This window comes from Taudactylus pleione, unplaced genomic scaffold (assembly GCF_031769625.1).
Source record: "Taudactylus pleione unplaced genomic scaffold, aTauple2 ptg001027l, whole genome shotgun sequence".
NCBI lineage: Eukaryota > Metazoa > Chordata > Amphibia > Anura > Myobatrachidae > Taudactylus > Taudactylus pleione.
This window is the reverse complement of record NW_028285428.1, coordinates 1,176,873-1,198,451: the sequence shown is the minus strand read 5'-3', so window position 1 is coordinate 1,198,451 and position 21,579 is coordinate 1,176,873. Positions and strand designations below refer to the sequence as shown.

At 44.7% G+C, this 21,579-nt stretch overlaps 1 protein-coding gene across 1 annotated transcript in view; it reads right to left on the bottom strand.

Annotated features, from left to right (window-relative positions):
- Nucleotides 1–21,579, bottom strand: part of CCDC141 (coiled-coil domain containing 141) — a 284,239-nt gene that overhangs the window by 106,612 nt on the left and 156,048 nt on the right. The window contains exon 9 of the mRNA XM_088461203.1: nucleotides 2,531–2,672. Coding sequence (XP_088317329.1) covers nucleotides 2,531–2,672 — 142 coding nt within the window. The remainder of the gene's footprint in view (nucleotides 1–2,530; nucleotides 2,673–21,579) is intronic.

Here is a 21,579-nt window from a genome sequence, read left to right as displayed (position 1 = left end):
ACTTGACATGAGTACTGTACACTGGGGATACATCAGAGAGCACAGGTAGACAGTACTGAGTCATGACTTGGCATGAGTACTGTACACTGGGGATACATCAGAGAGCACAGGTAGACAGTACTGAGTCATCACTTGGCATGAGTACTGTACACTGGGGATACATCAGAGAGACACAGGTAGACAGTACTGAGTCATGACTTGGCATAAGTACTGTACACTGGGGATACATCAGAGAGCACAGGTAGACAGTACTGAGTCATGATTTGGCATGAGTACTGTACACTGGGGATACATCAGAGAGACACAGGTAGACAGTACTGAGGACCTGATTCAGACCCGCTCGCGAGCGCTGAGCACTCGCAAGCGAGTCGATGGTGCCCTAGTGCGCATGACGGAGGGAGCTCCATCATGCGCATGCGCGAGACCCGAATAACGACGGGGTAGTCGTCGTTATGGGTCTCGCACCATAGGGGGCGTGCTGTTGATGGTGATTGACAGCAAGCCCCCTTTGGTGGGCGTGCCGGGGGCGTGGCTGCCAGGTGGAGGCGTTGCCATGGGAACACCTACCGTCTGGGTCCGGCCCCACTGACATCACTAGTGATGTCAGTGGGAGTGATTTTGGCTCTGATATAGCCAAAATCACTCTAGGGCTTGCGGTCACCGAGACCCTACCGCAGGGTCTCGTCGCAAGCCCGATGGTCGCGATGGTCTTGTCCATCGCGACCATCATCATGGATGCTCGCATAAGCTGTGGGTGGTAACCCACAGCTATGCGAGCGCCCAAAAGGCCGGACGGAAAAAAAAAACCAAGCCCTGATTCAGAGCGGGCACTCGTTCAGAGCGTCCGGCTCTGAATCAGGCCCTGAGTCATGACTTGGCATGAGTACTGTGTAACATTGTATACTGTATTTCTTTGTGTAAATGTTGAATACAGTATGTCTTTGTATAAAAGCTGGATACTGCACCTCGTGTTTATGTTGTATCCTGTACGGCTTTGTATAAATGTTATATTATGTAACTCTTTGTGTAAACTTTCTATACAGTGCCTCTTTGTGTAAACATTGTATACTTTACCTCTTTGTGTAAACAATATAGAGTGTACATCTTTGTAAAAGTATAACGTACTTCTTTGTGTAAACGTATACTCTACCTCTTTGGTCCGTATTCAGTTAGAAGCGAAGAGTCCGAGGTCGGACTTTTCGCCATCATCAACGTTTTTCCAAGCGATAAAGTATTGGGCGCGTGCCTTCCTATCCCCGGATTCAATAAGGAATCGGCGAAAATTGGACCCGGCGAAAAGGTAAGTATCGAAAAGTCCTGTCACTTTTGGGGAAATCAGTCTCTCACCCCCCAAAAGATGGTCTGACACGGGGGATCACTACGGGTACCCCCGAATTGGCCAGCTAAAGGTATTTGGGCTTTTTAAACGGTGTCGGCAGGTGCTTTTATGTGCTTTTGTAAAGGTGGTGAAGAATAGCACTTAGCTTTATTTTTTATTTTTAAAACTAGTCCCATCAAATTTGGGGTACATGAAATTGGATGCAAGCATATTTTTAAGTTCCTAAAGTTAATTTTTCAAATTCTTAAAAAATCCACCTGCTGCAACCAACCACATTCTAGAAAACACCTGCCGATTACATGGGGACCCCCCCTGAGACTATTTTGCTAGTTTTTAAGTTTGTTCCCCAACTTTATTTTTTTCGCCCCACAACGAAACCACTTTTTTTGGGGTGTTCTATGCTTTTTTTTTCTTTTTTTTTTTTTTTTACACAGAAAACTTTGGGGGGACATTCCAAAGGGTGCAGGGTACTTTTTTAAAGTCTGCACCCCAAAATCCCAATTCTGCACTTTTTTTCATCACCTATTGTATGGTGAAAACTTATTCCCATTTTTTAATAAAGATGTGAAAAGTCTTTGAAACTGAATATGGGGATAAGTGAAAATGCCGAAAATGACATCATCGGCGATAAATTATCGCCGATAACGGACTTCTCGCCTCTAATTGAATATGGCCCTTTTTGTTAAGTTTGTATTTTGTACCTCTTTTTGTAAACATTGTATACTGTAACTCTTTGTGTAAACAATGTATAGTGTACCTCTCTGTAAAAGTATGCTGTACCTCTGTGTAAAATGTATGCTGTATCTTTTTGTGTAAACATATGCTGTACCTCTTTGTGTAAACTTTGGATACCGTACCTTTTTGTGTAAACAATGTATACTGTAGTGATTTGTGTAAACATTGGATACTGTACCTCTTTATAGAAACATTGGACACAGTACAGTACCTCTTTGTGTATACATTGTATATTGTACCTCTTTGTGTAAATGTTGTATACTTTACCTTTATATGTAAATTTAGTATACTGTAGTTCTTTATGTAAACATTGGATACTGTAACTCTTTGTGTAAAGTTGTATACTGCACCTCTTTTTGTAAACGTATATTATACCTCTTTATGTAAACATATACTGTACCTCTTTGGGTAAACGATATATACTGTATTTCTTTATGTCAATGTTGGATACCGTACCTCTTTAAGACGATCCTCTAATGACGCCACAATCTCCTGTTGCTTGAGAGAATTTTCCGTAGACGCAGAGCTGTGGCAGGTTAGTTGATCTACTCTTTTCTGAAGGTAGCCAATCATTTCCTGAATTCCAATCATCCCAGGGCTAAATATGGACCATACAGCTGTTAGCACCTCCATTTGTTTGGGTAATAGCCAAGATAATAAACAGAACATGGAAATAATGTTTCAGCTTTACTCAGAAGTAAGGACTCCAAGAACTGTATTCACCAATGTCCCAGCACATGCTCAGTCCTAATGCACGCATTATCCATTACATTTTTGTATTGAACAAGTACATGTGCTGTCCCAACATTAAATCACATTTGTGTTTTTTGACCAATTTCTACATCTATTTAAAATGTTTTAATGTCTGTGCAGAATTTAGTGATTCAGCACAGTAACTGTAATAAGTACATTTCAGAACTGGTGCTCAGACCAGAATTTCGGTTGCATATTTGAAAAAATACTTTTATGTGCAATATACAGTAGATAAAAATATGCTGTCATAGGAAAGTAAAATACAACAGTTTATTATTTTTTTATGCCGTTCAATTAAAATTAATAATTCAGCTAATACTGGCAGTTAGGGCCTGATTCAGATCTGAACGCTCTGACCAGAGCGCTCACTCTGAATCAGGGCCCTCCTCCCTGAAAATGGAGCGTCCTCTTGGACGCTCGCATAGCTGTGGGTGACCACCCACAGCATATGCGAGCGTCCATGATGATGGTCGCGATAGTCTTGACCATCGCGACCATCGGGCTTGCGACGGAGACCCTGCGGTAGGGTCTCACTGCCGCAAGCCCAGGAGTGATTTTGGCTCTATCAGAGCCAAAATCACTCCCACTGACATCACTAGTGATGTCAGTGGGGCCGGCTCCAGACGGTAGACGTTCCCATGGGAATGCCTCCGTCTGGCAGGCACGCCCACCAAAGGGGGCGTGCTGTCAATCAACATCGACAGCACGCCCCCTTTGGTGCGAGACCCAGAGCGACAGCTTGGCTGTCGCAGTCCGGGTCTCGCGCATGCGCACGACGGAGCTCCCTCCGTCGTGCGCATGTGCAGTGGGGGAACATCGACCCGTTTGCGAGCGTCCTTTGCTCGTGAACGGGTCTGAATGACCCCCTTAATCTCCAAACCAGGTGTTCTCAACTCCAGTCCTCAGGTACCACAACAGGTCATGTTATGTTTTAGTCTTTAATCATGCACAGGTGAGTTTGTTTATTTTGCTGGGTCAGTAACTATTCCCATTACTTACACATACAGAAATCTTCAAAACATGACCTGTTGGGGATACATGAGAGTTGAGGTTGATAACCACTGCTCCAAAACTTAATTATACCTCTTTTCCACCAAAAACCCAGGTCCAACCTAGGTTTTCAGACATGGTTCACTTCCATGACCCCATTTACACAGCACCATTGATCTGGGTTATTCTCAAGTCAGCCCTGTTCACCTGAACCTGGGTCTGCCCTACTAAACTTGTGAGGTCATAAAAAGTGGGAGGTGACTGCTCCACAATCACCAATCAGTTCATTTTAGGCATGACCCAGGTCGGATAACCTGGGTTGCGCTGTTTAAACTGCACCATTACCCAGGTCCATCCTTGGTCCAAACCTGGTAGTTACTTGGGTTGGATTGCAGGGTCACTAGACCCGGGTTATTTTTCAGGGACCGTTTTAGACTGAGCTGAAACCCGGGTAAACCCAGCAAAAACCCAGGTTTTGCTCTGGGGTAAAAGAGTTATTAGGAATCTTCTTTGTACTGTATATAGGATTACAAAATAACTGTACTTACTTTTCACACAATTTTACATATTTACAAGCTTTAAAATGAGGACTTTTCATGTTTGTTTTTTTAATAAACAATACCCTGATAAATCAGGAAATTGTAGTAGGTCTTCCTTGTTGCTTTAGATTCAAGAAGTGAATATACACCGCAAACATTGCTTTTTGTGATGATTATCCTCCCGACAATAAAGGGGAATTGATTTCATGACCTGCTATTATATCTCTAACCAAATTACAGCATAGAATAGATTGTGTAAAATTAATGTATTCAATATTATTGATGACAACCTAATAAGTTAAAAATATTTAGCTAGCTTTGTAAAAATATTATTAATAATATACCAATCATAATTTTAGTTATTTTGTACAATACTTCTTCAAGAGTCACTGTTGAAGGGACTATTGTTGCTTTTAAAGTAATAGAATCGGTGGAAAGTATCTAATTTGCCTAAAATAACATAGATATGGCCAGCATATGGGAGAGAAACAAAACAAGGAATTCATAATAAGATTTCTAGAAAAACTGCTAGTATTGCATGTACTTATAAATGTAGTATTAAATCAAGCAGTGTTAGTTTAGTGTCCAAAATATGACATGAAAATTATAAATGAAAAATATAATCAGTTCAGATAATTAACAAACATAAAATCATGTATTTTATTTAGTAAAATAAAGATTGAAAAACAGAATTATTATATTTAAAAAAAAAAAAAAAAACATTTCCTTTACTCCAGCCTGACTTTGAATAACGTGTGTGTGACTGATGATGATCCCCACACAAATTCGAAAATATTATATATATATATATATATATATTTATATATATGAGCATATGAATTCCGCACACACTTATGTTTTATCTGCTGGGGTGCAGCACCAATGCTTGGTCTGGGATATCTCCGCTGGCATACATAGTGTCGTATAGGAGTGCACTCACCAGTCTTTCAAAGTAGTTTTCATTAAAAAAAAATGCTTTATTCCATATCAAAGTGAACAGATTCCGATGTTTCGTCACAGTAACGTGACTTTATCTGAGGCCTTTGATAAAGTCACATGTTACTGTGACGATCTAAGGCCTTTGATAAAGTCACATGTTACTGTGACAAAACGCGTTAGCGTGACATTTTTTGGACCCTGTTACATTGTCTCTTTGACCTCACATAGTGGATACAACAAGAGCCGGATACTATATTGATGGCGCGCCTGCCGCACTAAGCCAGCCAGGCTATAGCTGGAGTGCTGACTAGTTGTCAGTCACCTACATAAGAGGTGATTGTGATTCAACTCCTCCAATAAGGCTACGGGGCATTACACGGACATACTCTACTCCAGAGTGTTGCCACTGGCAAGGATATTGCAACACATAACCAGCTGAATTATCCAGCCATTGATTGCCTAACATAAGGATTAGAGCCCCTGGTACTGCGAGTATATTGATGTAAACGGTTACAACTGCTCCGGACCGCAGGAGGTTCTGTCAGTAACCACACACCTTTAACATAAGAACATAAGTCTATGCTGGATATTTTCAATATTAACTCGCAAGGAAGGCTTTTTATGTACCTGTGACAAGTTACATTCACCACCTTGTTGGTCTCACATGGGGCATTTTTAGTGAGGAAGGGGCCCGTGTGCAGTCTCCGTCACGGGCCCCCTCCTCTCCATTCGGCAGCCGGCAGCGCTCTGAGCTGTGCGCGGCCAGCACCGGAGTTATGGACTCTGGGCACTAGGGTGTGCCCAGAGTCCATAACGCATGCACAGGTCACGGGAAAAATGGCCGCAACGGCTATTTTCCCTGTACTACGCATGCGCAAATGACGGAAAATGGCCGCTGAGGCCATTTTCCAGACATTTTTACAGCGCCAGACCCCCGCGCCGATGTGGGACTCTGGAGAGGTAAGTATATTAAGGGTGCAGGTGTGTGGTGCGGGGCCCCCCTTGACCCAGGGGCATGTGCCCCTGCACCCATTATAAATACGCCCCTGGGTCTGACTTAAACTTATATAGCCAGAGAGTACTCTTTGATACACTTTCACAGAAATGTATCCACATTGACAGGGGTTTTTAATTCAAAGAGCGATCTCTGGGCCTGATTCAGAGCTGGACGCTCTGACCAGAGCGCTCGCTCTGAATCAGGGCCCTCCTACATGAAAATGGAGCCGCCTTATGGACGCTCGCATAGCTGTGGGTTACCACCCACAGCTTATGCGAGCATCCATGATGATGGTCACGATGGTCAAGACCATCGCGACCATCGGGCTTGCGACGGAGACCCTGCAGTAGGGTCTCGCTGCCGCAAGCCCTGGAGTGATTTTGGCTCTATCAGAGCCAAAATCACTCCCACTGACATCACTAGTGATGTCAGTGGGGCCGGCTTCAGACGGTAGGCGTTCCCATGGGAACGCCTCCATCTGGCAGCCACACCCCCGGCACGCCCACCAAAGGGGTGTGCTGTCAATCAACATCGACAGCACGCCTCCTTTGGTGCGAGACCCGGAGCGACGGAGAGCCCGTCGCTATTCGGGTCTCGCGCATGCGCATGACGGAGCTCCCTCCGTCGTGTGCATGCGCAGTGGGGCAACATCGACCCGCTTGCGAGCGTCCTGCTTGTTATCCATGAGGTCTGCAACAATTTTACTATTGAAATTTACCAGAGGTCTTTATGGGCATATGTTCAATAATATGTGATACTACATGTGTCTTTTCTCATTTCAATTTTTAATTTATTTTTTTATTTATTTGTTAGTTTTTATGGTATATTAAATTGATATTTTTTGATATCTTAACAATCCTATGTTTGTGTTGTGAGCACACTAGATAATTTAACATAAATATTCTCATAGGTTCATACTATGACACCATTAGACAGACGACGGTTTATGATACATTTTTTATGCCAATCGATTCCCACATATATCATGGCACTTTGAGAGGGTTAAGTATTAGTGGATGTGCAGACTGATTATGTAAAGAGACCTGTTTGAAGTTGTCTTTTTTCTGAACAAATCCGCCAAGTGCCGCTGCCTCAATCTCATTATAGTGGTGTTCATGGAAGAATTGCGGTCAAAAAGCCATACTTTCGAAGTGGAAACAAGGCCAGGCGACTCAACAATGCAAAACAGCATAGGAATTGGGGTGCAGAAAAATGGCAGCAGGTGCTCTGGACTGGTGATGAGTCAAAATTTTAAATATTTGGCTGCAAAAGAAGGCAGCTTGTTTGCAGAAGGACTGGAGAATGGTACAATAATGAGTGTCTGCAGGCAACAGTGGTGCATGGTGGAGGTTCCTTGCAAGTTTGGAGCTGCATTTCAGCAAATGGAGTTGGGGATTTGGTCTGGATTAATGGTGTCCCCAATGCTGAGATATACAGGCAGGTACTTATCCATCATGCAATACCATCAGGGAGGCATCTGATTGGCTCCAAATCTATTCTGCAGCAGGACAACGACCCCAAACATACAGCCAATGTCATCAAGAACTATCTTCAGCGTAGAGAAGAACAAGGAGTCCTGGAAGTGATGCTATGGCCCCCACAGACCCCTGATCTCCACATCATCGAGTCTGTCTGGGATTACGTGAGAAGGCAGAAAGATTTGAACAAGCCAACATTCACAGAAGATCTGTGGTTAGTTCTCCAAGATGTCTGGAACAACCTCCCTGCCGAGTTCCTTCAAAAACTGTGTGCAAGTGTACCTAGAAGAATTGATGCTGTTTTGAAGGCAAAGGATGGTCGCACCAAATATTGATTTGATTTAGATATCTCTTCTGTTCATTCACTTAGTTTATTTTTTTATCAATTAACAAAATGCTATTTACACTTTACTTTTGAAGCATTTTTTCCACACCTGCCTACAACTTATTCACAGTACTGTATATATTGTATTATATATCATGTGCAAAATGTGAAAAGCCCAGTTTTGGTACACACACACACACACACACATACACGGATTTACAATATATATGCAACAAAACAAAAATAAAATACAAAGTGCCTGTGTTTTATTAGTTATATAAAATTAAATATACTATTTATGCTTCAAACACAAATAAAACATAAAGACATTACTGTTCAATAGAGTGAAATATTGAACACTAGCTAATGTTGGTGACGTAGCCCTTGTCCAAGTTCCTAATTATAAATCAGGCCAAGTTCTTGACACATAGGATTAATGTAACGCCAGTTATAGCCCTGCCTAGTTCAGCATTACATTCATGCGCACATACATTCATCGTACATATTGTTATTCTTGTCCTGGAACATTCAGCAATCTGTGCTATAATTAATCTTGGCTTTGACTGTTTTTATCATTCTTGAAAATGTGGATCTTCCAAGTTACATAACTTCATTTTGTTACTCTTATTTTTAGGTAGATAATATTAAAATGTACATTTATAATATCTGGAAGATATAACAAACAGATAAAACAATTTCCAGGCAATGAAGACTTTTTGCAGCGTTTTTAAGTGCATGTACAGGTACTTTGCTGTATCAGAACACGATCGCTAAACGAAGAACAGAAGTATATTTTAAATGATTATCGTGTATTAAATGGTATACAATCGGGAAGCCGGCTGCCGGAATCCCAGCAGCCGGCTTCCCAACTGCTTTATCCCGCCGTGGGATAAATGACCGGCGTCTATATCTAGACAGTAGGTGTTTCTGGACAGGGGGTTTCTGGACATTCCCGCCAGCCCATCCCATTATTGTGTCCTGGTTGTCAGCTTCAATGTGGAAAAGACAGCAGCAGTGGCTGTCTCACTGTTATACTGTATTATATATATATATATATATATATATATATATATATATATAATTAATTGTTTTAACTATCATTATTTTCACTGCTTAAAGTGTGCATCTGCATTTTCTTTTTTCTGCATGTCACTACAAGTCTCAGCATGGTAGCACCTCTTATTACAGTATGTTTAAAATTAGGGTGTGCATTCCAAGCCTGTTGCTATTGGTTACTATTACAGTGGCGTATATAACATATCTGGCACCCAGCTTGGGTCCTTAATTTTGCACCCCCCAACACTTCATAGTATGAAATAGTATGAAACACAGGCAGGTGTACGAAAAGGTGCGTGGCCTCACAGGACTGTTCCACAACAGTTGAGAGGTATGCCTCCCCTGTATGCTACACAGTGCCACCATATATTCATCTCCCGTTGCCAGGTCCTCTTGAATTCTTCTGTCTCTGTTTTCTCCATTAACAGAGCATACAGCACAGTGCGCACAGTCCCCTCATCGGCGCTCAGCACTGCGGGAGTGGGAGCCACCCACTGTATCCAATATTGTCCAAAAGGGTAAACCACAAATGTCTAGCTAAACTTTCTGGTGATATGTACTTTTTGATCTATTTTAGCCCCAACTACAGAAACACGCATTTGAACTGGAGAATCCCTGAACCGAAGTGTGAAGATATTGACAAATACTATATGAGGTTGCAGTTGTTGAGCAAAGACACAATCATTTCAACCTTTTACATTTAAATGAATGTGAATGGTTATTTTAAGAGATGAGTATGGCTTATGGTGTAGTTTGGGAAAAGGATCCTGTGTCATTTCTGGAATCATTTTCATGCCTAAGTGCACAATATACTTTCCACGCGTTTCATGATCTTATGAAACAGCTGAAGATTAAAGCTGGTTTATGTGAACGGCCTTTCCATTTCTATCACATCCACTCGGGTTATTACAATTCTCCCTGAAATACAACTTCAAAGATGGAAGTGAGCGAAGTGTAATGTTTAATGGTTTCCACTTGAAAAATAAAATAAAATATGTTCTCAAGTGGCCAAAACAAATGTCCTGGATAGGAAACTTTATAGTTGAATAAAACGTTTCAAACTTAGCTATCTCTGGAATGTTTCAGTGTAAGCACAATATGTATCAGACGTAAGTATTGGAGCTGACACTTTCATAATTACTTTTAAAACATGCGGTTCTGAGGCTATAGAATCATTTTTATAAGGTTGGTTACCCACTGACATTAGGATCGGCAGTTTACATGATACATGTCATGCCATAGAATAAGTAAAAAGATAACAAAAATGACCATTGCAGCACAATTGGCATAGTGGCTAGCATTTGTGCTTCATAGTACTGAGGTTATTAGTTCAATTCTCGGCCATGGATGATCTCTATCGATTTTTTATGTTCTTCCAGCATTTCTGTGGGTTTGCCTCCAGATTCTTCTCATGCTCCAAAAACATACTGGTGTGTTATTTAGCTGTTGAAAAAAAAAAATTTCTATACAGATGCGCCCAGTTACATTGTGTCTGATCGGCCCACAAATGTGTGCATGCATCATGCCATGTGATTCCCCGTGCCTGTTTACGGTACGATATGCTATGGAGCACACTGCGATCGCACCATGCATTCCTATAGAGGCGCGGGCGTGCACGCGATGCATGTATCCGCTGGCGGACATGTGTCTCGCGTTATGTATGGTACGGTTTGGCGCGCCAGCGGCGAGGCTGTAACTGGGCATATCTGTATGTGATAGAGGATATAGATAGTAAGTTCCATTATGTGAAAGATAAATATTCCCTGCCAAATGTGTGCTATATAAATAACTATTAATAAAGAAAAGCAGAAATGTAACATAGGGCCTGATTCAGACCCACTAGCGAGCGGCTGTCCGCTTGCAAGTGGGTCGATGGTGTGCACTGAGCATGCGTACGACGGAGGGAGCTCCGTCGTGCGCATGCGCGAGACGCGTCGAGCGAAGGACTTTCCTTCGCTCGTTGTGTCTGATCAAAGGGGGCGTGCTGTCGATGTTGATTGACAGCACGCCCCCTTTGGTGGGCGTGCCGGGGGCGTGCCTCCCAGACAGGGGCGTTCCCAAGGGAACGCCTACCGTCAGAAGCCGGCCCACTGACATCACTAGTGATGTCAGTGGGAGTGATTTTGGCTCTGATAGAGCCAAAATCACTCCGGGCCTTGCGGTTGAGAAACTCAACTGCAGGCTCCGGCTTGCAGTGGCGATGGTCGTGATGGTCAAGACCATCGCGACCATCAACCTGCACGCTCGTATAGGCTGTGGGTGGTGACCCACAGGTATACGAGCGTCCAGGAGGACGCTCCATTTTTATGGAGGACGGCCCTCATTCAGAGCGAGCGCTCTGCTCAGAGCATCCGCCTCTGAATGAGGGCCATAATCTTTACCTTAACATAGACTTGCCATATAATCTCTTTAATTAATCAGGACACAGGTTCTGTGGCTGGCTGACCATTTCATCTGATTTTAAGCAACCACAGAACTTGTGTAATTCACACATGTCCTGAATTAATGGGATGCTCCCTAACATGAATGGGAGTTTCTTGCGCACAAACCCAACCATGATCCACCCAGATATGCTCCCTATTTGCTGAGATCCTCACCCTTTCATGACCCATGAATTGGGACTGTTCCATGGAAATCAGGACCATTGGGATAGATTGCCTCCTATATGAAAACAGTCACAGTAGATGAATGTAGCACATGGATGTGCTGTGGGAGCAAATATGCAGGTGCCTAACGATAGGTGCAGGGTGTGTAGTTCAAAGGGCCCCTGAGTCAAGAGGGACCAACACTGCTCACCTTGCACCTATAAACTATACTTACATTTTGGCTGACATTGCAGAAATCATCGTAAAAATGGAGTCAGTACCATTATCCTGGAGATAAGCACATGAGCAGATTGCCCCCCTGGCCCATCTGATAGGGAGCAGCAGCCTCTATCCCTAGTCCAGTGCACGCTGCTGTGTGCTGGGCCGGGGAGGCTCCTGCCGCTGAGCAGCAGCAGTCTCTGCTCTCTCCCTGCCTGATGTGCCACTGTGCTGCAATACAGGGGGGTGAGGTGGGTTGTTCACCGCCAACACCATCACCCTGGATTTGACTACTTCGCACATGCGCTGGCGTGAGGGAACCCTGCACAGAGACTGCGCATAGGCCCACCTCTTCGTTTAATGCGTCTTTGCAAACGTTGGGCCTGATTCTAAGAAGCGTTCGCTCGTAGCTGGCTGATTTTGGCATTGTGCGCATGCATCGCAGTGCGCGTGCGCAAACTAGTCCGAGCAATCGGGAAGCATACGCTCCTCCAGCATAGACAGCCCAGCAGAGTGAGTGACAGGAGAAGTCTGTCGTGGGTGGTAACAGAGGCTGGCCACTGGAAAAAGGGGGAGTGGAGGCGTGAACGCAGGCGTGTCTGAGCAGCTTAACGCCGTTTCAGAGGCGTGCATAATTAGCAGGCAGGATCATAGTACACGTCACCAGGTTGTATTTCACACTGAAGTGCTTGCAGTGCTTGTGGCAGGGTATTATCAACCTCAAGCACTGCATACGCTACTGATGGTACCCGATGTACCGATGGTTGCATACACTTCCTGGAGATGACGTGCGCTAGTGGGTGTCTTAAGACAGGCTGGTGGGTGACTGCATACACAAAGCAATCGCATGGCCAGATATAGTGGGCGTGCTTATACCTTGCCGTGCGTTCGCCTGCCATGCCGTCACTTAGCCAAATTTGTATATGCTGGGAACGAGCGAACGCATCTAGTGACCAGGTCTGAATTGAGCCCGTAGTCCTGAGAGCCAACAGTCGGTCGAGAAAAATGAAAGATTAACGGCAGATTGTTATATAAAGGTGATATATGACACAGAAAGAAAACTTTCAGTCTAAGCTACTGTACAAAGTAATATTTATTTTTTTCTTTCTTAAAAAGTAATATGTTTTCATGATAAAGCGTAAAATCCTGTTTCCACTGGTTTTATCTAGATGCAAATCATTTCTTCATGTAATGCAATCATAATAATAACTGGACTGATTGTACAGGAACAGGCTACACACCTCAAATACACTATTATTCAGCACCATTTATTTCTGTATTATCATCTGAATGACAATCTCCTATTCTGTATCTCATTGTTGTACGCTTCTGCTTTCATTGTGAGGGTCTTTGTGGATGTGAAACTGATTTTACAATGCCATTTCCTTTACTTGCTGGGGTCATTTCACATAATAAACACAGGTTCTTCTCTTTCTGTCATGTTATACATCTATGGGCCATATTCATTAGGTGCGAAAAGCCATTTTCGCCCATTTTTTTTGCGAAAATTTTGCCTGAAAACTTATCTCCGTATTCAATTCCAGTCCGTTTCCGCCTATGTGAAAAGTCAATGCACTGAAATAGGCGAAAATTTTAATCCACAGAATAAAAAAGTGTAAAATCTATATTTTGGGGTGCAGATGTTGGGAACCCTCTCAGAACCCTTGGTACACCTCCCCAATGGACAATTCACCCCAAAAAAGTCAAAACATTTGCAGGAACACCCAAAAAAAAGCCTTAGAAATTTAGAGCGAAAATGAAAAAAAAAATTGGGGGACAACTTAAAAAACTAGCGAAAATAATCTTCTGGGGGTGCTCTAAGAAGGGGCCAAGTGTTTTGGGGATTGCAGGTGCTTGTATGACGGAGGAATTAAATTTTTTCTAAAACTGCTCTTTAGAGACATTACAATATGCTAGCACCCATTTTCAAGCACCCCAAATTTGATGGAACTACTTATTTTCTCCAAAAAACACTGCTTTATGCCATTCTTCACCACTTTTACCAAGACGCTAATAGCAAGCAATTACCAGCACTTATGTACCCTAACTAGTTCAATTAGGGCTATTACTAAACTACCATAATGATTTCCGAAGGTACAGAGTGATTCTCCCAATTCATCCTGTACTTTTCGCCTAGTTCACATTCGTCGGGTCCCGTTTTCACCTTTTTGACAATTGAATAGAGAGTAAATCGGGAGCATGCACGAAAAGTTTTTGCGTCCAAAACACGGGAAGGCGGCGAAAAGTCGGGCAGGTGGAACTTTCTCGCTGATGCAAAACTAATTGAATACGGTCCTATGTCGGCTGTACTGCACCCGCTTTTATGGGTATGTGCCTGCCACGATGACTGTGTCTACAGAAGAAGCATAGATTTGCTCCTTCTGATGAAAGGAGAAGGACTGAGGGCCTAATTCAGACCCGCTCGCGAGCGCTGAGCGCTCGCAAGTGGGTCGATGGTGCCCTAATGCGCATGGGCACGACGGATGGGTCTCGCACCAAAGGGGGCGTGCTGTCGATGGAGAGGACAGCACGCCCCCTTTGGTGGGCGTGCCAGGGGCGTTGCTGCCCAGACGGAGGCGTTCCCATGGGAACGCCTTCCGTCTGGAGCCGGCCCCACTGACATCACTAGAGCCAAAAGCACTCCTGGGCTTGCGGCAGCAAGACCCTTCCGCAGGGTCTTGTCGCAAGCCCGATGGTCGTGATGGTCTTGACCATCGCGACCATCTTTTTGGCCACTCGCATAAGCTGTGGGTGGTCACCCACAGCTATGCGAGCGGCCAGGAGGCCGCTCCATTTTTAGGTAGAAGGGCCCTGATTCAGAGTGAGCGCTCTGGTCAGAGCGTCCGGCTCTGAATCAGGCCCTGAATTGGACTGTTCTATCCCGACTGTGGGCAACTTGCTAGATACTGTTACATGTGAAAAGATATCATATAAAAGGCGATGAGAATGCATATTTTGGGAGTCAGTCCCAGGATACGCCAAATGATATAGGGGTCTATTTACTAAGCAGTGTTAGGAGACAGATTGAAAAGTGATAAGGTGCCAGCCAATCAGCTCCCAACTGTCATTTTTCAAACACAGCCTGTGAGATGACAGTTGGGAGCTGACTGGCTGGAACCTTATCACTTTCTTATGACTTTTCACTATGTCTCCTAACACTGCTTAGTACTGTAAATAGACCCCATAATATTGGATCATTCTCTGAGATGGTTGTAGCCTCAATATGATACAGTGGAACATCTTTTGCACCATATATGCATAGTTTATGACTGTACAGAGGACCTGATACAGAGATGGATGAAAATGTTGGCGTGAACACGTCTTTGTATGCAGAGGCTGTGCGAGAAATAAATATGCTAATGTAGCAGCCGCCGAGATTTGTTTTGAGATGCCCTCTGGCAGCTTCGCTAGTTTGCCACTTGTGTACAGGGACGCAATCATCGGACGCACACCGATCGATCATTGGCTTTTTGAGTAACACTATGGTCGTGCAGAACGACCGATGGAACTAAGACGCCGGAGCCTTGCCAAGTGTGTGCGGAAACGCAGGCGTAGACTGTGACACGGCCCTGAAACGGTCACGATACGTCTGCATTTGAGTCGCCTCACAACGGTTACTGCCCTCAAACAGTCTTTGACTGTCAATCACTTTGCAAATAAATCCTCTCTGCATCCGCTGTGGCCAGACCATCATGTCACATGAGCAGTGCGACTCCGAAGACATCGGCCACTTGTGAAAAAACATCAGCATTGCGACTGTCTCTGAATCAGGCCAAGAGAATGGTAAATACATTTGGCATCAAATGCAAAAATATCCATCCACCAATTGTCACAGGACTATGGCCCTCATTCAGAGCCGTACGCTCTGAGCAGAGCGCACGCTATGAATGAGGGCCGGGCTCCATTTTCATGGAGCGTCCTCCTGGACGCTCATATAGCTGTGGGGTCACCACCCACAGGCTATACGAGCGTGCTTTGTGATGGCCGCGATGGTCTAGACCATCGCGACCATCGAATTTGCGAGCCGGAGCCTGCGGTTGAGGTTTTCAACCGCAAGCTCCGGAGTGATTTTGGCTCTGTCAGAGCCAAAATCACTCCCACTGACATCACTAGTGATGTCAGTGGGCCGGCTTCTGACGGTAGGCGTTCCCTTGGGAACGCCCCCGTCAGGGAGGCACGCCCCCGGCACGCCCACCAAAGGGGGCGTGCTGTCAATCAACATTGACAGCACGCCCCCTTTGATCGGACACAACGAGCGAAGGACTTTCCTTCGCTCGTCGCGTCTGGCGCATGCGCGCGACGGAGCTCCCTCCGTCGTGCGCATGCTCAGTGCATAACATCGACCCACTTGCGAGCGGACAGCCGCTCGCGAGTGGGTCTGAATCAGGCCCAATAGCCTTATAAAAGGAGTGCACAGCCTCTATGACACAGTAGTGTTGGACATCAATGGTTTAATCATCGATGGTTTATGGTTTTTAACCACGTCATTGATCACACTATTGATGGTTCAGGTCTGAGTATGCAATAATGAAGGGGAACTTCGGCTGCTCATACACAGAAAAGCGATGAGATTTTGTCATCAGACCTCCCCCATCAATGGTAAAACCAATGACCACGGGAGAAAAATGATCAACGGTTGCTAACCATCGATGGTCCATGGCCATCTCTATGACAAAGTCTTCCTGAATTGTGCTGAGGGAAAACATCTGTGGATGATATCTGTGAATGTGGGCCTGATTCATTATGGTTCGCTATTGCAATCACAGCTGCGATAGTATGCTAATCCATTGCGATCGCCATCTCATCACAGCACTACACAAGGATGCCCACTTTACCTTACACACAACCGTAATCTTTAGCAAGTCTGCAAAACCATCGGTACAATCAAGTACCAGACCTTACTCAGAAACTGCTAACTTCATCGTACGCTATGAGTCCTCAGGCTGTGTACGGCATCACAGTGGATAATTTCTGCATGCCCCTGCAACAGCGTTGAAATGCACAGGGATGCCTGCGTTTCGCCGACCACCCCACCGTCACCACCCACAAATGGCTCTTCCTGTCAATCACTCTGCGATGGGTCTACATAATCACTGCGATTACAACATATGCATGCGCAGTGCGCAACAGTCAGCCGTTTGCGTACGTATTCACAGTTGATATCGGTAATGAATCAGGCCCTTTGACTACAAAGGGTATATTTACTAAAGGTTGATTTTAATCGAATTGATCGATTTAAAATTGATGAAAATCAATCAACATCAATGTTGTGTTTCTGGGGCTAAATCACACACTAATAGTTATAAAAGAAAAAATCACAAATTGTCTGTTAGTAAATGTGTGATTTAGCCCAAGAAACTCAACATCGTTGATCGATTTCCATCTATTGTAAATAGATCTCTAGTAAATATACTCCTTAGTATCCATTTATCCAATAGTTCACTATTATGTGCATTGCAGTATAGCTGTGTAAGCAGTATTGTCTGATTTATGTTTGTCATATTCCCCCTTACACCTTTAACGCTAGGCATACACCTATACAATTATGGTCCCGATAATTGTACAGGTGTGTATGCAGAAGCTTTAGATGATAAACAGTTTAATACTTAAGACGCCCCACATCCCGATCCACTGAAGAACATACACACAGAGGCCCTGATTCAGAGCCGGACGCTCTGACAGAGCGCTCGCTCTGAATCAGGGCCGTTCTTTTTTTTTTTTTAGAACGGCCTCCTGGCCGCTCGTATAGCTGTGGGTGACCACCCACAGCTATAGCGAGCGGCCAAAAAGATGGTCGCGATGAGACCCTTGTGGTAACAGAGCCGGAATCTCTCCACTGCCACCCCCCCGGCCCACCCACCAAAGGGGGCGAGCTGTCACTCAACATCGACAGCTTGCCCCCTTTGGTGCGAGACCCGGAGCGACGGATTGCCCATCGCTAGCCGGGTCTCGCGCATGCGCACGACGGAGCCGGCTCCTTTGTGCGCATGCGCTGTGGGCCACCATCGACCCGGATGCGAGCGCTCAGCGCTTGCGACCGGGTCCGAATCAGGCCCAGAGCTAGAGATAGCTCAGGGCCTGATTCAGTGAAGATCATTATTGCGATCGCAATAGTGATTACGCAAGCACTCCCACTGCAAAGATATGCTAATGATTGCAGTCGCAGTCTAACATAAGGACGCCCACTTTACCTTACACACATCCGTAATCCTTAGCAAGTCTGCAAAACAATTGGTAACATCGAGCACAATCGGAGCCTCACGCACACTTGCACAAGGTCTGACCTTACTCAGGAATTGCTAACCTCATTGCACGCAGTGACAGCCCAAACTGCTTATGGCATTGCAGTGGCTAATTTATGCACGCCCCTGTAACGGCGTTCAAACGCGCTGGCATGCCTGCGTTTTGCCGACCACCTCCCCCAGACGGTCACTTACTGTCAATCACTCTGCGATGGCTTTGCGTAGTCACTGCGGTTGCAGTCCCAATAGCAGTGGAGTTCGTGCATGCACACTGCGATGCATACGCATGCGTAGAACGCAACAATCGGCCGATTGTGTGCGTAATCGCAGTTGCGATCGGTAATGAATCAGACCCTCAGTGTGTATGGGGTACACACTGACAGGAAGATCGGAATGTTAATGTGATCTGCCGAGTTATCGGCATAGTATGTACCAAGCTTTACATCCTCACTACAATACACTAACAGGCAAACAGATTAAAATGACTGACACTCAAACAATAGACACACTATTCTCTTAACCACCAAGCAAACCTGGGATAAAATGCTGAGCTAGCTGCTTAGATGCAAAATCCCTGATGGTTAATTTTGAAAAATGGGCATATATACGGATACGGTGTAGTGAATTGGAGAGGTTCGCCAGCGTGCCCATAGAAACCATAATTTCTGCACTCTTTATTTGCAAATATGCATCCAACGTTGGGCTAAACTAGTGCCAATATAACTTCTGGAGTGTCATATATCTCTGTTTCTATCTAAGGGCTTCGTTCAGAGCCGCTCGTAAGCGTCCGCTCGTTCGTTCTGACCGATGTTCGCTCATGTGCGCATGCGTACGGATTGTAATGCGCATGCGCGAACCAGTCAGTGCGGCCGAAAATCGTTTGTTCGCTATATAGCGAATGCCTGCTATTTTGAGTGACAGGAGGAGGCGTATGTGGGTGGTAACAGGGGAAGGTGCTTGAAAACGGGGAGTGGAGATCAGAACGCAGGCGTGCTTAAAGGTCAAAACGGGCGTTTTATGGGTGTGCATAATTAATACAGCAGCATCATTGACCACGTCACTTGGTTGTTTTATAGGCAGAACTGCTCGCAATATAGTGGTAGGAAAAACCAGCCACAAGAATAGCGAGCAGTTCATACGCTGTTCGATGTACTCGATTAATCTAATAGATAGCGGACATGACGTATGATGCGAGCGGCCAGGGGGCGTTTTTATCAAAATTTCGATCGCAAGTTTTGCTCGCTCGTTCAGACTTAGAGGCATGAACAGAACGCAAAGAGCGAACGGTTCATTTGAATAGCCACCCCTTTTTTTTAAACGAACGACCGCAAATAGCGAGCGGCTCTGAATCAGGCCCTGAGTGCAACCGAATGTGCACTACACAAAATAAATGTTAATGAATAAGTACATATGTGACACATAATATAAGAGTCCTTATGCTCCCTTATTCTTCTGACGTATTTAAAATATCACCGATGCACCAAAAATCAGTATTTTAGGAGAAAGAAAAAAACTTTTAGGTAATATTGGAAGGTAGGTAAGTGCGAGCAGACATGGCTGTGACATGTTGTACGCATAATTTATGTGAGGGATTTGTGAGAATATTTGTGTCCTCTGCAGATGATGTTTAGACAACTGTTGTCACTGTCCTTTAGGCAGAGGATGATTGTCACCTCATACTGCGTGTCATTACAGTGACTAAACAGGTGCTTCACACGGTACTGTCACCACATGAATGCTGATAGCCTGCAAGCTTCATCTCCTCCCCCCAGCAGTCACTGACGTCTAATGAGAGACACTCTGCTTAGAACTTCATCTACAGGAAATGGTCCATTTTATGCCCGATATTCTCTAATATTATCATGGTGTTTTCTTCTTACCTCCCTAAACTGCAGAAGAGAGAGCACTTTGAATTATTTGACAAATTTAGTGACATTGAAAGATTAATAAATTCAATGTTAATGATACAAAAGAGAACTACTACTGGATCATGATATTAAGTAATTAGTACTATATTAATAATTAGTAATATGTACTAAGCTGGAGAGATATATAAAGTACCAACCAATCAGCTCCTAACTTTCATTTTATAAACTTTGGGGTCTATGGCCCTCATTCAGAGCCGCACGCTATTTGCGGTCGTTCGTTTAAAATCAAGGGGTGGCTATTTAAATGATCCGTATGCACATTGCAGTGTGTTCACACCTCTAAGTCTGAATGAACGAGCAAAACATACGCTCGTTTATTTGTTAAAAACGCCCCCTGGCCGCACGCATCCTACGTCATGTCCGCTATTTATTAGATTAATCGAGTACATCGACCAGCGTATGAACTGATCGCTATTCTTGTGGTTGGTGTTTGCTACCACAAATTTGCGTGCAGTTCTGGCTATAAAATAACCCAGTGACCTGGTCAATGACGCTGCTGTTTTAAATATACACACCCATAAAACGCCCGTTTTGACCTTTAAGCACGCCTGCGTTCGGATCTCCACTCCCCATTTTCAAGCACCTTCCCCTGTTACCACCCACATACGCCTCATTCTGTCACTCAAAATAGCAGGCACTCGCTATATAGCGTACAAAGGATTTTCGGCCGCACTGACCGGTTCGCATACGCGTACGCATGCGCAGATGTGCAAACATCGCTCGGAACGAGCGTACTGCCGCTAACGAGCGGCTCTGAATGAGGGCCTATGTACTAAGCCTTGGAGAGAGGTAAAGTGGACAGGGATGAAGTACTAACCAATCAGCTCCTGTCATTTTTCAAACACAGCCTGTGACATGCCAGTTAGGAGCTGATTGGCTGGTACTTTATCTCCATTCACTTTATCTCCATACAAGGCTTAATAAATAGACCCGAAAGACTGTAAAGTGACAGTTAGGAGCTGATTGGTTGGTACTTTATCTCCGTCCCCTTTATTTCTCTCCTAGGCTAAGTACATAAATTTGTGCGTGAGAAGTTCCCATAACAACCAAGGAATAAATGTACTAAGCAAGCCTCCTCTTACCTGCATGTTTAAGCAGGAAATTTAAAATGGCAAGTACTGAAAGCAAGACATTGCCATTTTAAATATCCTGCTTAAACTTGCAGAGAAGCAGTGGCACCCCTACCTGTGTTGACACCAGGTGCGGGGAGCTTTGTACACTGGCAAAAAAGGGGTGGGGCCTCGCGGGTTTGGGGTGGGGCCTCGAGGGCTGAACCCCTGTTTTGGCACTTCAGGGTCCCAGAGGTGCGTACTGCCCCCCGGGGACCACTCTGTGTGCAGTACCGGCTCCCTCACTGTGTCAGGAGCCGAGTGCTGCACGTAATGCTACAGTGCAGCACTCGGCTCCTGTCACCGAGGGGGAGTCGGCACTTTGGTGTCACCCCTCGGCGGGTG